Source organism: Nematolebias whitei, chromosome 19 (genome assembly GCF_014905685.2).
Source record: "Nematolebias whitei isolate Nwh7 chromosome 19, NemWhi1, whole genome shotgun sequence".
NCBI lineage: Eukaryota > Metazoa > Chordata > Actinopteri > Cyprinodontiformes > Rivulidae > Nematolebias > Nematolebias whitei.
Window position 1 is genome coordinate 22524430 of NC_056516.1, and position 15129 is coordinate 22539558.

General features: G+C 38.9%; 1 protein-coding gene across 1 annotated transcript; it reads left to right on the plus strand.

Moving 5' to 3' along the window:
• The first annotated feature begins 517 nt into the window (after positions 1-517).
• Positions 518-13989, plus strand: smarcc1b (SWI/SNF related, matrix associated, actin dependent regulator of chromatin, subfamily c, member 1b). Its single transcript, XM_037693127.1, has 28 exons — positions 518-756; positions 2034-2153; positions 2370-2455; positions 2565-2646; positions 2732-2824; positions 2994-3063; positions 3191-3260; positions 3546-3621; positions 3988-4113; positions 4418-4497; positions 5780-5886; positions 5980-6039; positions 6116-6144; positions 6267-6382; positions 6486-6557; positions 6640-6753; positions 6828-6981; positions 7092-7202; positions 9119-9178; positions 9331-9589; positions 9674-9745; positions 9841-9875; positions 9956-10064; positions 10139-10275; positions 13071-13205; positions 13377-13509; positions 13593-13679; positions 13766-13989. Exons 1-28 carry the CDS (start codon positions 589-591, stop codon positions 13831-13833), a joined length of 2829 nt encoding a protein of 942 aa, XP_037549055.1. The 5' UTR covers positions 518-588; the 3' UTR covers positions 13834-13989.
• The last annotated feature ends 1140 nt before the right edge of the window (positions 13990-15129 follow it).

Consider the following 15129-nt stretch of genomic DNA (forward strand, 5'->3'; position numbering starts at 1 on the left):
AAAAAAACATGTGATTTTAACTCACAGTAGTGCTGACGCTAAATTTACGATGTTTCGACATGATAAACAAGGATAAACAACAAATGAGTTAGTTACATTACTGTACAATTGCGAATGTCACGTCCAAGAAATATACGTTTGGGACTGTGTCAATTTATGCATAGGCACTGCAGAAACTTAGTTAATGGTAACTATTTTTAACAAACTAAGTTAAAACATATGATCGAGTTGTTAGGAAAAGCAAGTGAGTACAGACCAACGAACATCACATTGGTTGTTTTTACAAAGTGCGCAGCTACTTCCTTGATGAATTACATTTCAAAATAAAAGTTTGACTTTATGGTAAAACCGTTCATTTTGTTGTAAAATGGTCATTGTTATTTTTATTTGATCAAAAAGTTATATTAAAATAACATACTCAAAAATCAAGCTAAAGTTTTAAAAACAAAATACTAATAAAAATGCCCAAACTTGTACTTTGAAATGGCGTTTGAATCTCGCGAGAGAGCACGAGAACGAAGTCGCTAGCGACCGCGCTAGCCAGATTTGTTCTTCGCATTTTGAAATTACTATCGTTTCTGGACAACAATGTCCGGCGGAGCAAACTTCGGGTTTCCAGGTTCAAGCCAAGCCAGCTTGGGGACATTTGCGCACCGGAAAAAAGATAGCAGCCCGTCTGCTAGGTTCTGGGAGAGTCTCGACACTTTAGCACAGCTGGAGCTTGTGCGACAGTGGCTCGGGAAGCATTACAAAAAGGTAGCAGAAACCGCTAGCTGCGACTTGCTAGGAAGCTGGCTCATGATGCGGCTAGTGCCAAATCGTGTTCAAGACAGCTGAGACGGTCACCTTAGTTCAAAAGATTTATTTGACAAAGGGTTACAAGTATTCAGAGAACATATAATCAAAAGAACGATGTATGCATACAGGAGCATTTACCGAACCAACCTGACCAGATGAGTTCTCCCAAGCAATGCTCTCGCCCCATCTGTTGTTTCTGGTTTTTATCAAAGTTTGAGAAGGCTAGTTTTCTGATTGGTTTAGACCCTAGGTTGTTATGGATACGGTGCTCTTCTGTTCTGTCAAGGACATTAATGTCCACATTCCACAGATAAGAAGTTTTATGGCTCACTGAAATCGGTTCTTTGTTTGGTTCTGTTTGTTTCAAGTTAACTTGATTATACCTTATTGATACCAAATGATTTGTGTTAAAATTGTTTCTTTCTAGGAATAATTAATAACTATTAATTATTAACTAACTCATGTTTATGTGTTCTTAATTGATAAATCATATTATAATTGTGTTTCAGTTCAGTTGAAGCCACCCTGCCCCCATCTTGCTTAGTCTAACATTTGGTAATATTCTCTTGTAATTTACTGTGAAGATTAAACCTGTGTCATCTCATCTAAACTGAAACCTGTGTCAAACAATGATTAAAACGATTAAATGTTAATTGTTATTAACATAAGGACCTGAGGGTTTTAGGTATTCTACCTGTACTCTATCATACAAATGTTTACTCAGTTAACAGAAAGAAGACTCCTCTCTCCTGTGTAGTCAGTATCTTACCTGCTCCCTGGCTTGTTGTGATTAGCTTGTAATTATATCAAAATGTAAATTTATTAAGATTGTCTCTAGCTAGTGTAAGATTATATATAAAGTAGATACTCCTGCAAAGTAATTGATTAACATTTAAATGATTTTAGGGCTATAAGTGTAGTGAAACCCTTTAAAAAACGACACGTGCACACATTGTATAACATGACATTTCAAGCTTGACAAAAAATAATAAAAGATAAAACATGAAATCCAACACTCACTGTAAACAAATCTGTTATGCTGGACAGCTGGACACCAGTAGCACCGATTTGTCTGGTGAAACTAAACACCCGTACCAATTTAATGTTAAATGTAAAATACAGTGGCGCAACGGGTCGGTCAATGTTGCTGTTAATGCATCTGCTATAAATAAAAGTGGATGAAAGAAACAAACTAATTAAAATGTGTTCTCCTTTCAAAAATGTGTGTCTGTCAGTATGTGTTGGTGGATGCCCCATCTTGCCAGGCTCTTGCTTCACTCGCCTTGCAGCTTCTTCAGTTTCAAGAAGATGCCTTTGGGAGACAAGCTACTAATCCTGCACTTACAAAATTACCGGTGAGTTTTATTTATTATAATTGTTGTTACATTTAACTTTAGCCTTTTGGAAGAATTGGTCCTTTAGCTAATGCAGTATTTAAGTCTAGTGTGGCATGTTGCAGTTGTTTTTAATATATCAACACTTTGAACTTTTTGATATTACTACCATATTTTGTATGTTAATATAAAATCATGTTTAGCTAAACAAAATATTTTTTGGTTACTTATCTTCAGGCGCACTGCTTTATGGACTTGAGGCCAGGTGGTGGACTCTGTCACATTCTTGGGACTACTTACAAGTTTAAGGTTGAGCAGGGCTGGTAGGTACCAAGCATCCTGTATCTCTGCTATTTTGTGGCAGTCACCCTCAGATCTATACCACTCATTTTTGGTTTATTGGCTTTTTATTCTGCTTTTTTCTACATGCAGGCGAAGGTTTGACTTGCAGAATCCATCAAGAGCTGAGAGGAATGTGGAGATGTTTGGTGAAATTGATAAAGCTCTACTCCAGGTTTCAAAAACACACATTCAAATCAACCCATGCACTCAAATTGAGGAGATTTTCTTAACCAGTCTGGACTTTTTTATTTTAACAGAACAATTGCATGTCAATGCCTGTGGTATACCTTGACCCTACTGTTGATCCAGAGCTGTTCAGCAGATTAAGTGGTATCATCATCAAACACAAGGTAAACTGCTACAAATGGCAAAGATAAATAAATCAATGAAACAGTTCATAGATTTGAAAGAGTTTTTTTTTCTTACTTGAATGTACAGCAGTGAGGATGTCTTTGTAGGATATAGCTCTGATTCTTTAGCGCCGTGTGTGTCGTCAAGTTAAAGTCTTGTTCTCCTTAGGGTGCCGTCACTGAGGACAGAACAGTTGCCAGTCATCATGTCTATGTCTCACATGCTTCTCCAGCAGAAGGTTAGTTTTATATATATATATATATATATATATATAGATATAGATATGTATGTGTGTGTGTGTGTGTGTGTTTACTAACATTATTCTATCAAACACTAAATTGTTCTAATCACACACTTACTTTCAGATGAGTGGATGCGCCCTGTTATGCGAAAAGACAAGCATGTCCTGGTCCATTGGGGTATGCACCCTGACAGGTAATGCAAGAAAAAGCACACACGCAATTGACTTCATGGTGCCTCATGAATAAACTGTATAAAAGTGCTACAATTGTTAGTTCGTGTGCACGCTAGAAGTAAAATAATGTCGTATAAATGTACAGATTGTCTGGCAAACCTTTAGTGCTGCCAAGTTAGGTCTGTGATTCACAAATTGAACCAGCACAACCATGTTATTCCTAAAAAGAACAAAAGTTACAGAAAAATGCACAAAACTTGAAGAACTGACCAACAATTTTTTTCTTTTCTCGTGTTTTTAACCAGTTATGACAGTTGGCTGTCCTCGAGTGATGTTGATGGAGAGGTTGAAGAGTTGCCACACACAGAAAGACCATGGAGGGTTAGTATGGCATTCTTAAAGTGAAATCCACAACTTAAAAAAACTTTTTTTTTTAACTTTACATTGTAAGTTTTAGGTTAAGAATATTTCAAATATACATTTTGATTTGCTTGCCAGGATTATCTGCCATAAGTAATTTTTATGTGTAATATTTATTTTTTTGGTTACTGACTGAATTTAAGTAAAGAGCAGAAATGCTGTTTTAGAAGATATAAACCAGATTTGATATTTAAAGAAGAATTTGACATTAATGTTAATTGTTCATTTATGCTGACTGACATTTGGTTTATGCTGTGCAGTCATTGTTGTTCCTAAACACCACTAACCCAAAACTCCTGTTCACGTTTATATGTTTGTGTGCTGCAGGTTCATGCTGGTTGGATTGTAGACACAGACGTCTTCAATGAGTGGATGAACGAGGAAGACTATTGTGTGAATGAGAGAAACATGTCGATTATCCTCCGCCGACGAATTCAGCTCCGTGAAGAACAGGTTTGTGTGAAACTACGGGGGCTCGTTGGGCTCACACAGGCAAAACAAATATTTTTGCGCAAATAAAGTAACTTGGAAAACGTTAAAGGAATTTGAAGACCTATTATTTGCAATTGTTTTAGCATTTTTTTAAATTTTTTATATTTGATTCATATTCCACAAAAGATATATATTTTTAAAGTGATAGTTTTTTTGTGTTCTCATAGTTTTATTAATAGTTGCTTGTTTTAAATACCAAGCTTTCCCATGTTATACAAAGTTGCACTTTATTTTTTTTTCCATTTACTTAAAACTTTTGTTGTAGGACTTAAGATCTATACCTGCCAAAAAACGAAGACTCGCACCCTCTCCCTCCACTGAAGGCAGGAAGAAAGGAAAGAAGGGGTAAGGTGATATTGTTTCTTCCAAAGGGGGTTAATGGTTATAGTTTATAATTTCAATGCAAGGCTTCGGAAATGTGTGGAGTTGTTCAGACCCGCTGTTTTAAACAATTATTATATGACAGGTCTGAACTCCCTCAGTGCGCATTGAAAACATTTTCCCTTATTCCACCTTCATAGGTGGCACGGACCCCTTGTATCCACATGTTGGATAGTCTGAACACAATCCATCCTGATCCTTGTCAATGTACGACCTCTTGAACAGAAGTGACCCCACACAAGCAGCAGAGTGCTTCTATTAGGAGGAGGTGAAGTTTGCCTGACTGCTGACTGATTAAAGATAAACAGCAATCCTTGAGAAAATTATAAAGCTGCAGCTATTTTTTTATTTTTATTTTTGCTAACACTTTTAATGAACTCCTTATCATAATCCTTCTCAGTAAAAGTGTCATTTTTTAATTAAAGTGGATTACAGGCTGTTGTATGGGTGAGTTTCTCTTGGGTTTACTGTTTGTTCGGATTGATTTTGGACCTGCTGTGAGTTATAATGTGCCAATAAATAAAAAATAAATCAGAGGACAACAGTCTGAGCAGCGTTACGTTGCATCATATTCACCTGATTTAGCACAGCACTGATACTACGGTCACAGTAAAGCTGTGCAGGGAACAACTAATGGTTGTCAGTGCACTGTGGATATTTACAGGTTTAAATTAATCTTTACATCGACACCAAGCTCTGGGAAGTCACTAATCATTGCATACGTGCATTAATTTCACTTATTGCGTTTGCTGGGTAATAAAGCTCATCAAGAGATCGCTACAAAACTGTGACTCAGATGGTTCTGATCCATCAAACTAGACATTTTAATGTTTTGGCGGTTGTACAGAAACATGAGCAGACCTGCTGATGTCCTGTTTGTTGCTCACACTTACGCTCTGGGACATGGCTGAGTGTCTAGTGCAGGTAATTGAAGTCCAGTTGTAAAACGTTTTGGGATACATATTTTACCACTAAATGTAAACAGAGGTGTCAGAAAAGGGGTTGTAAGCTCATTCATCCAGGTAGATAATAAAAATGGTTAAATCTTGTCATCTGGACCAGTTTCTTTAAGTGAGAAACGTTTCGTCCACCATCCAGAGGACTTCTCAGCTACGGCCTGCCATACAGATCTGTCCCATAGGTAGTCTCCACTGCTGTGTCTGAGCTTACCATGAGCAGTCAAATCACCCAAAACTGTTTCAAAACAGCAAATCTGAACAGCCTTTATGTGTTTGTGCTCACACAGGAGAAGGCATGGGCATCAGGATGAAGAACCAGAAGAGGACCTAACCAAGGACATGGAGGATCCTACGCCTGTGCCTAACATGGAGGAAGTCGTACTGCCCAAGAATGGTAAAATGCTCATTGTTCGCATCCAACTAACAAGATATACAAGTTGTAAGCTAATGTACTCATAAATTGTATTGTCTTCTTCCTATTGGGTAGTGAACCTAAAGAAAGACAGTGAAAATACTCCAGTAAAAGGAGGGATCATGGCTGACCTCGGTAAGTTTGCATTTGTGAATGTTTCTGGAGGACTTTTGAACACAACTTATTAACTTACTTTTTGGTTTGCTGTCAGATGATCAGGAAGATGACTTTCCAGGAAGGGTAAATAAATACAGTTTTTACAGTTTTTATGTTTCAAACTGATCAACTGAAGATGCATCATCAGTATATTTTGTTAGGATGATGTAAAAGTGTTATTAATGTTGGTTTGTTTGCGTGTCCAGGAAGATGACGAGGGTCGAGGAGAGAGCTCACGCCTGTCAGAGGGAGAGGACAGCATCACAGAGCAAACTCACCACATTATAATACCAAGTTACACATCGTGGTTCAATTACAACAGGTGAGCTTTTTTATTTACACTGACTTATTTCTTTGTTTATAAATTCATCGTATTTTAGTCTACTTCGATTAAAAAAAAAAATCATCTTCCTTCATTCATCCAGCATTCACTCAATAGAGAAACGTGCTTTGCCTGAATTCTTCACTGGGAAGAACAAATCAAAATCTCCAGAGATGTGAGTACTTCTAATGCTCAGACGTCTCCATACACATAGTAAATTAAAATAGCCTCGGTGTGATTTTCCCTTTTCATCACAGCTACCTGGCATATCGTAACTTCATGATCGACACGTACCGGCTCAACCCGCAGGAATATCTCAGCTCAACGTCCTGCAGGCGCAACCTCACAGGCGACGTCTGCGCTCTCATAAGGTAGGTTTTGTTTGCAAGTTCATTATCCTGTCCTTGCAGTGTCCATGTAAAGAAAAACATGTTTTTGTGTCCAGGGTTCATTCATTTTTGGAGCAATGGGGTTTAATCAACTACCAAGTGGATGCAGAGAGTAGACCCCTTCCTATGGGGCCTCCCCCCACGCCTCATTTCAATGTGCTGGCTGACACTCCATCTGGGCTGGCTCCCTTACAGCACAAACCCCTACAGGTTTGTGTTCGTGTCGCACACAGTTCACATCAGCAAATTAGCTCAGGTTTAAATAAAATGAAAATCAAATCCTGTTTTATTTATGAACTTTGTTCTCAAACTTTGTGCAGGTGTCCGCCTCTCAGCACATGTTGTATTTCCCAGAGAAAAGCAGAGAGAAACCTTCAGACTGCCAAAACTTTGGTCTGCGCACTGACGTTTACGCCAGGAAACACCCAAAGGTCTCACACATTACAGTACACTGCATAAAACACGCAGCTTTGCCCAAATGTGATATAATGAATAATGCAGTTCTTTACTAAATTAAAGACTGCATATACTTCAGTTGCATTGTGCCTGTAAAAGTCTGTGAATCAGTACAGATCAGGTTATCTTCCCATCCCTTGTGCAGAAAGGGATATAACGCATATATAACTGCCCAACGCATCACTGGCACTTGGTTTTGGATGTAACTGGGACCTTGTGTACCGGTACATAATTTAGTTCCACCTCATGTACCACATGTGATGGAAATGACAACACGATTGACCTTGCCCACAATTGAGTGCATTTACCGCAAGCGTTGCCTGGGTACAGCGAGGAACTTCATCAAGGACGTTTCTCATCCTAACTGGACTTTTCAATCTCCTATCATCTGATAGGATGTAGGAGTTACAGGAGCCTCCGCAGCTGCAGCAACAGACTCAGAAGGAGCTTCTTTCCTGAGGCTGTAACTTTATTGAACTCATCACAGTCACTTTAAATACACACAGTACTTTGCTCCTAATGTTGCAATATTCATCATATCTGTATATTTGCACAGTCTAACACTGCACTATTTATACTTTCAATATGTACATACTTTATATATATACCCATTATATATATATTATATTACTTTCTTCTGTCATAATCTACATATTTCATTTCATTCACCGTGTATATACTGGGTATATACATACATCTATAAACATATATATGCTTATTCTCATTCAACATTTATACTATTTATAATAACTCTACTGGCCTGTGGCCTCTGTTGCTTGTAATGTTCACACTTGTAAGCATTTTTCTCCATACTCATTCCTTGTACTTTGTAAATCATTGGTAGTAATACTGTATTTTGCAGTGCTGGTTAGATGCTAACTGCATTTCATTGACTCTGTGCCTGCATTCTGCACAATGACAATAAAGTTGAATCTAATCTAATAAACTTGGATTTTAATCACAAATTAATCTTATAACTGCAAATGCCACTGTCTAAACACATCTTAAAGTTAGACATTTGTATTTGTTTATTTACCATTTACTCTCTTTTAATGGTATATTACATTTCTGTGATTTCTGAATTCTAGAATTGCGCCGCTCAAGGTGGCTGCATGTTGGAGCAGCTCTGTTACTTTCATTCTGAGATTTTGCTTTTGGAAACTTTAATTCCTCTTTTTCTGGATGCAAATCACATTTTTTTGGATGATTGTTTCCTCTGGTATCAGATGCTGTGCAGCTCGAAGGATTTTTACTAAAACATTTTTAGTTTGGGACATTTGTTATGATGCGTAACCATGGCAACAGGGCAGTTTTCTACAACCAACAGCAGCTGAATAACATCTCAAAAGCTCGAATAATATCACAACTACAGCCACAAATCTCAAATGAGTTGAAAAGGATGTTCTGTGGACGCATTCTCATCTACCTGCCAGCTGTGCTCGAGTGCCTGACCACTGAGATCCTGGAACTAGCAGGAAACACGGCTCATGACAGTGGAAGGACAGGATCGTCCCTCTGCACCTACAGTTGGCTGTCCACAGCGACTAGGAGCTCGGCAGACTGCTGGGAGGAGAGGCCATCGCTCTGGGATGAGTTCTGCCTGGCATTCAGCCGGTCCTACAGCCCGGGGGAACCGAGAGGCCAGCTGAGTCTGGGTGGACAGATTGGACGGCATCTGCAGCCAGTTTCTTAGGATCCACTGTGGGATGGACCTTTACAAGAGATCCTTCCTGTCTACAGCCATCAGTATCTATAACATCTCGTAATGAAATGAGGATAACGAGTTACAACAACAAAATAATTTCTCTTTGGGATTAATAAAGTATTTTTGAATTGAATTGAATTGAATTTCTTGAAACTATCTAAAACTATTGTGATGCCATTTTCACAGACAAAAGGAGCAAATGCAGGACGAGAATGGACAGAGCAGGAGACACTTTTACTATTAGAGGTGAGGCGATGGCACATGTTTTTTTATTTCTGTGATAGAACTCATGCTGTTTCTCTTACAAGACATTTGAGCTCTTTTATATAATTTCTGAAGTTTGCAGCCTGTTTTCAGCTTTTGTTGTAGCTTTGATTTTATTCTTTGTCTCCGCTCAGGCATTAGAGGTCTACAGAGATGACTGGAATAAAGTATCGGAGCACGTTGGCTCCAGAACACAAGACGAATGTATCCTTCACTTCTTGCGTCTGCCGATAGAAGACCCTTACCTGGAGGACTCGTCAGCCTCTCTGGGGCCGCTGGCGTATCAGCCTGTGCCTTTCAGCCATTCAGAAAACCCCGTGATGAGCACTGTGGCCTTCCTGGCATCTGTGGTGGATCCACGAGTGGCATCAGCTGCAGCTAAGGCCGCACTGGGTGAGAGGGCAGAACCTCTGACGTGATGTATGGTAAAATAAATATAGTGTTGTGACTCTTTTTGTTTTGGATTTTTTTTTCCAGAGGATTTCTCCAAAGTGCAGGAGGAATCATTGGATAAACTGTCTGAAGCATCCAACCAGTTAGAAAAAACAGGCAAGACTGAAAAACAAACGCATAACGACTTAAAATTTTGTTCCTCGCACAACCTGTGATAATGTTGTTGTTTTTTTTTTTTCTTTGACCTATAGATGTGATGGAAGCAGAAAATCTGGACTCCCATCAGGTAGGACGAAGATAAGACCTTTAGAAAAAGCACGAACAGTGTGGAGGATTTCTGTTGCTTAACGTAAGTGTCTGTTTCAGGTCCCTGTGAGGGTTGATGGGGTCAAGATGGAACCAGGCATTTCAAAAATGGAGGAAGATCTGGTTAAAAGAGAACATGTAGAAAATATGCTGGAAGAGGAAAGAGATGGTATGTGTATGTGTGTATAATATTCAAAAGTTCACAGCTTGTACGACCAGCCATGTATAATTTCTGTGTTCTAGGCGGAGCAGATGAAGATGAGAGTAGACAAGATGGAGAAGGGGATGATGGGAGTAGAGTGATGGAGATGGATCTGGTGGAGGCCAGCGTTTCCACAGCAGCAGCATCCGCTCTGGCCTCTGCTGCCTCAAAGGCAAAGGTAGAACCATCCACACCCATTTACAGCTGACAAAGCTCGTAAAAATAAAGAACAGAAAGTGTTTTTTAATTTAAGAAGAGACAGAGTCTTAGAAGCTACTCAGACACACTACTTTGCATATAGTTGATATAAAATTTGCAGATTAGAAGATATACAGGTGCTGGTCATTACATTAGAATATCATGAAAAAGTTGGTTTATTTCAGTGATTCCATTCAAAAAGTGAAACTTGTATATTATATTAATTCATTACACACAGACTGATATATTTCATATGTTTATTTCTTTTAATGCTGATGATTATAACTGACAACTAATGAAAACCTCAAATTCAGTATCTCAGAAAATTAGAATATTGTAAAAATCTAAAAAAGTTAAATCTGGTCCTCTGGACATTCAAAAAAAAAAAAAAAATTTGTAAAAACGTTTCGTCTTTCATCCGAAATACTTCTTCATTTCAGACTGAAGAAGTCTTTCGGGTGAAAGACGAAACGTTTTTACAATTTTTTTTTTTTTTTTTAATGTCCAGAGGACCAGATTTAACTTTTTTAGATTTTTCTACCTGGATTATTGAGCATGCATCAGGAATATTGTGAAAAGGTTGAATATTGAAGACACATGGTGACACACTCTAATCTGCTAATTAACTCAAAACACTTGTAAAGGCCTTTAAATGATCTCTCAGACTAGTTCTGTAGGTTACACAATCATGGGGAAGACTGCTGACTTGACAGTTGTCCAAAAGATGACCATTGACACCTTGCACAAGGAGGGCAAAACACAAAAGGTCATTGCTAAAAAGGCTGGCTGTCCAAGCACATTAATAGAGAAGTGAAGGAAAAGATGTGGTTAAAAAAAGTGTACAAGCAATAGGTAACCGTGCCCTGGAGAGGATTGTGAAACAAAACTCATTCCAAAATGTGGGGGAGATTCACAAAGAGTGGACTGCAGCTGAAGTCAGTGCTTCAAGAACCACCACGCACAGACGTATGCAAGACATGGCTTTCAGCTTGTGTCGAGCCACTCTTGAACAAGAGACAGCGGCAGAAGCGTCTCGCCTGGGACTGCTGCTGAGTGGTCCAAAGTTATGTACCTGGATTATTGAGCATGGACTTTTTTGTTTTCAACCATTTTGACACGACTGTCAACAAGGAAGAGGGCCGGCAATGGAGGAGGGGGCGTACCAAAGAGACCATCTTATCACAAACAAAACTGGTTTGTTCCACTTTGGAGTAAGCTGTTGGGGGAAGAATCAGTTTTGTTGTGTGTTTCCTTGACTGATGAAGCCTTCCGGATCCAAGGTGAAACGTTTCAGCACAAAAAAAGAAACTGTCCAGATGACCTGACTGAAAAATGTTGGATTGTATACCTGGATTATTGAGCATGGACTTTGTTGGTCCAAAGTTATATTCTATGATGAAATTAAATTTAGCATTTCCTTTAGAAATCAAAGTCCCAGAGTCTGGAGGATGAGAGGAGAGAATCCACGTTGCTTGAGGTCCAGTGTCAAGTTTCCACAGTCAGTTATGGTTAGAGGTGTCATTATCATCTGCTGGTGTTGGTCAACTGTGTTTTCTGAGGTCCAATGTCAACACAACCGTCTACCAGGAAGTTTTAGAATGCGTCATGCTTCCTGCTGCTGACCAACTTTATGAAGATGCAGATTTCATTTTCCAACAGGACTTGGCACCTGCACACAGTGCCAATGTTACCAGTACCTGGTTTAAGGACCATGGTATGTCTCCCTGTTCTTAACTGGCCAGCAAACTCACCTGACCTTAACCCCATAGAAAATCTATGGAGTATTGTGAAGAGGAAGATGTGATACACCAGACTCAATAATTCAGCAGCGCTGAAGGCCACTATCAGAGCAACCTGGGCTCTCATAACACCTGAGCAGTGCCACAGACTGATCGACTCCATACCACATCGCATTGCTGCAGTAATCCAGACAAAAGACGCCCCAACTAAGTATTGATGCTGCACATGCTCATACTTTTCATGTTCATACTTTTCATGTTCATACTTTTCAGTTGGCCAACATTTCTAAAAATCCTTTTTTTTTGGTCTTAAGTAATATTTTAATTTTCTGAGATACTGAATTTGGGGTTCATTTGTTGTCAGTTATAATCATCCATCCATCCATCCATTATCTTTACCTGCTTATTCCATTTTGGGTCACGGGGGTCGCTGGTGCCCATGTCCAGCAATCACTGTGCGAGGGGCGGGGTACACCCTGGACGGGCCGCAAGTCCATCACAGGGCCACATAGAGACAAACGAGACAAACAACCATTCACTCTCTCACTCACACCTAGGGACAATTTAGAGTTACCAATCAGCCTAACATGCATGTTTTTGGTCTGTGGGAGGAAACTGGAGCACCCGGAGAAAACCCACGCATGCACGGAGAGAACATGCAAACTCCAGTTATAATCATCAACATTAAAATAAATAAATATTTTAAATATATCAGTCTGTGTGTAATGACTGAATATAATATACAAGTTTCTCTTTTTGAATGTAATTACTGAAATAAATCAATTTTTTCATGATATTCTAATTTTATGAACAGCACCTGTATTTGGTATAAAATTTGCAGATTAGAAGATATACTTATGGGATCAGTGATTGGGATAATATACTTTCATGTGGTTTCTAACAGACCAGACCCTAAAAGATAAAAGATCAGTTGCTTATTTTGACTTTTGTCTTTAGGTGTTACAAATGTTTTCAGTTCTTCTCACTTCCACTTTAAGCTGTGTTTCCTTTAAACCTTGCCTTTGTTCCCCTGTAGCATTTAGCAGCAGTAGAAGAGAGGAAGATTAAATCCCTGGTGGCCCTGCTAGTGGAGACCCAGATGAAGAAATTAGAGATCAAACTGAGACACTTTGAAGAACTGGAGACCATCATGGACCGAGAGAAAGAAGCCGTACGTAAAAATATTGTCTTATGTAGGCCAAATAACTCTTTCACCTCTTTTAGATTTAAGTCCTTTAGAGTAAATCGTTCTTTATCTTGGAATATCTTTTTTGCCAAATTCTTTGAGAGCAGCTGTAACAAATCAAGTTTTTTGTAACAATATGTTGTGTGTGTGCTGCAGTTGGAGCAGCAGCGGCAACAACTGCTTGAAGAGAGGCAAACTTTTCACACCGAGCAGCTGAAGCAGGCAGAGATGAAGGTCCGCCAGCAGAGGGAGCAGCAGGGGCAGTCGGGTTACACAATGCAGCATTCAGGTCAGGACACTTCCAGGCACTTTGTGCACCTAAATGCACATATTAGTTATTGTGTCCTGACATTTCAGTCCTACCTTCTTCAGGTCAGACCGTGCCCAACAGGATGATGCCTGTTGGGGGTAACGCCCAAACAATAGCCCCCCGACATCCCGGAGCTCCCAATGGAATGTGTGAGTAATTTCTACTGACTTCCACATGTTTAATATACTGTTAAAGTTTTAGTCTGAGCTTGTGAGTTCTTTCTGTTCTGTCTCAGACCCGTCCTCACAGCCCGATGGGATGCCATCTGCTCAGACCGCTCCTCCACCATCCAGTCACAGCTGAACTCGCATGGAGAACAAGACGCACACAGAAAAGAAAAAGGTCTGCCTAAAGGACAGTTGTTTCACTCAAGAGTTCAGGAACAACTGCTTAAAGCTGGATTAACTCTCCAGTCATCACTTGAACATGAACACAGTTGATGTGTTTGGTTAAGAGCTGAGTTTGCCTTGAACCTGTGAATTATGCTCTGATGTCAAGAGTTGAGGATTGTGAACTTGACTCAATAAAGTTGCTTTTGTATGAATCTGAAAATTGTTTCATTGTTCCAACTCTGGACAGTGATATTCCTGCTTTTATCACTTCCTATTTGGGTTAATGCAGCATCTTGTCCAAAACACATCTCGGTCCAATTCAGTGGCTGCCACAGCTGAACCTTAGCAAAGACAAAAATGGCTAAAATCTACTGGATTGTTACTGATGTTGACCTAAAATTTGGTGCAATAGTAGCTGAGTGTCAGCCCTAACGTACTCTGAACACTTATGGATCATACAGATCTTTGTTGTAAACTTTGGCATAAAATGAGTGATACGCATTCTAGCAAAAAATGCTTGTTTCTTTTTATGAATATGAATAGGGCAAACTGGGACTATAGTCTTTAATCAGTAATCTGTAAGGGGGAAAAAAGTTAAATCTGAAGGGAATTCTTTCCCATATTGCAGCATTTTTCAATTAGCATTTATATGCCAACATAATAAAACTGGAAATGGCTTTTAGGTTTGGTGAGCCAACCCAAGTTTAATGTGAGCATGTCAGACTGGAAGGCGACAAAGATATTTTGATTTCACAGTTTCATGTAATGCTTTTCAAACTGCTGCACAGTATTTTCACACTTAAGAGAATACATTTGGTTTGTTAGCTAGCACTTCAGTTTTGCTCAGATGAAACTTTATTAAATTTGTGAGCAATTTGAAAATGAATTTTAGTTTAATGCAATCAACAAACCTGAAACAAGACATGAAGTTTAAAATATGCAAAGCTGCAAGCCATTTTTTTTTGCCATTCAAAGGAACTTATAATACATCCTCTAACTGGTTTGGGTGGATCTTTCTGAGCTTTTGCTAATGTGCAAATCAAAACTTGGCATCTGAATGTCAGAGTTTTCACTGTTCATTATTTTATGTAAGTCGCCTTTCATTTAATTTGGGTAAAAATGAGTTTTAACTCGTTTATAAAGGTAAACATGCTTTAAGAAAGTAAAAGTTTTCTCTAACTAGTGATTATATATATATGGAATGGGATTAACCTGTATAAATAAAGGTTGATTAAAAAATATGTATATATCTTTCGGCTGCTCCCTT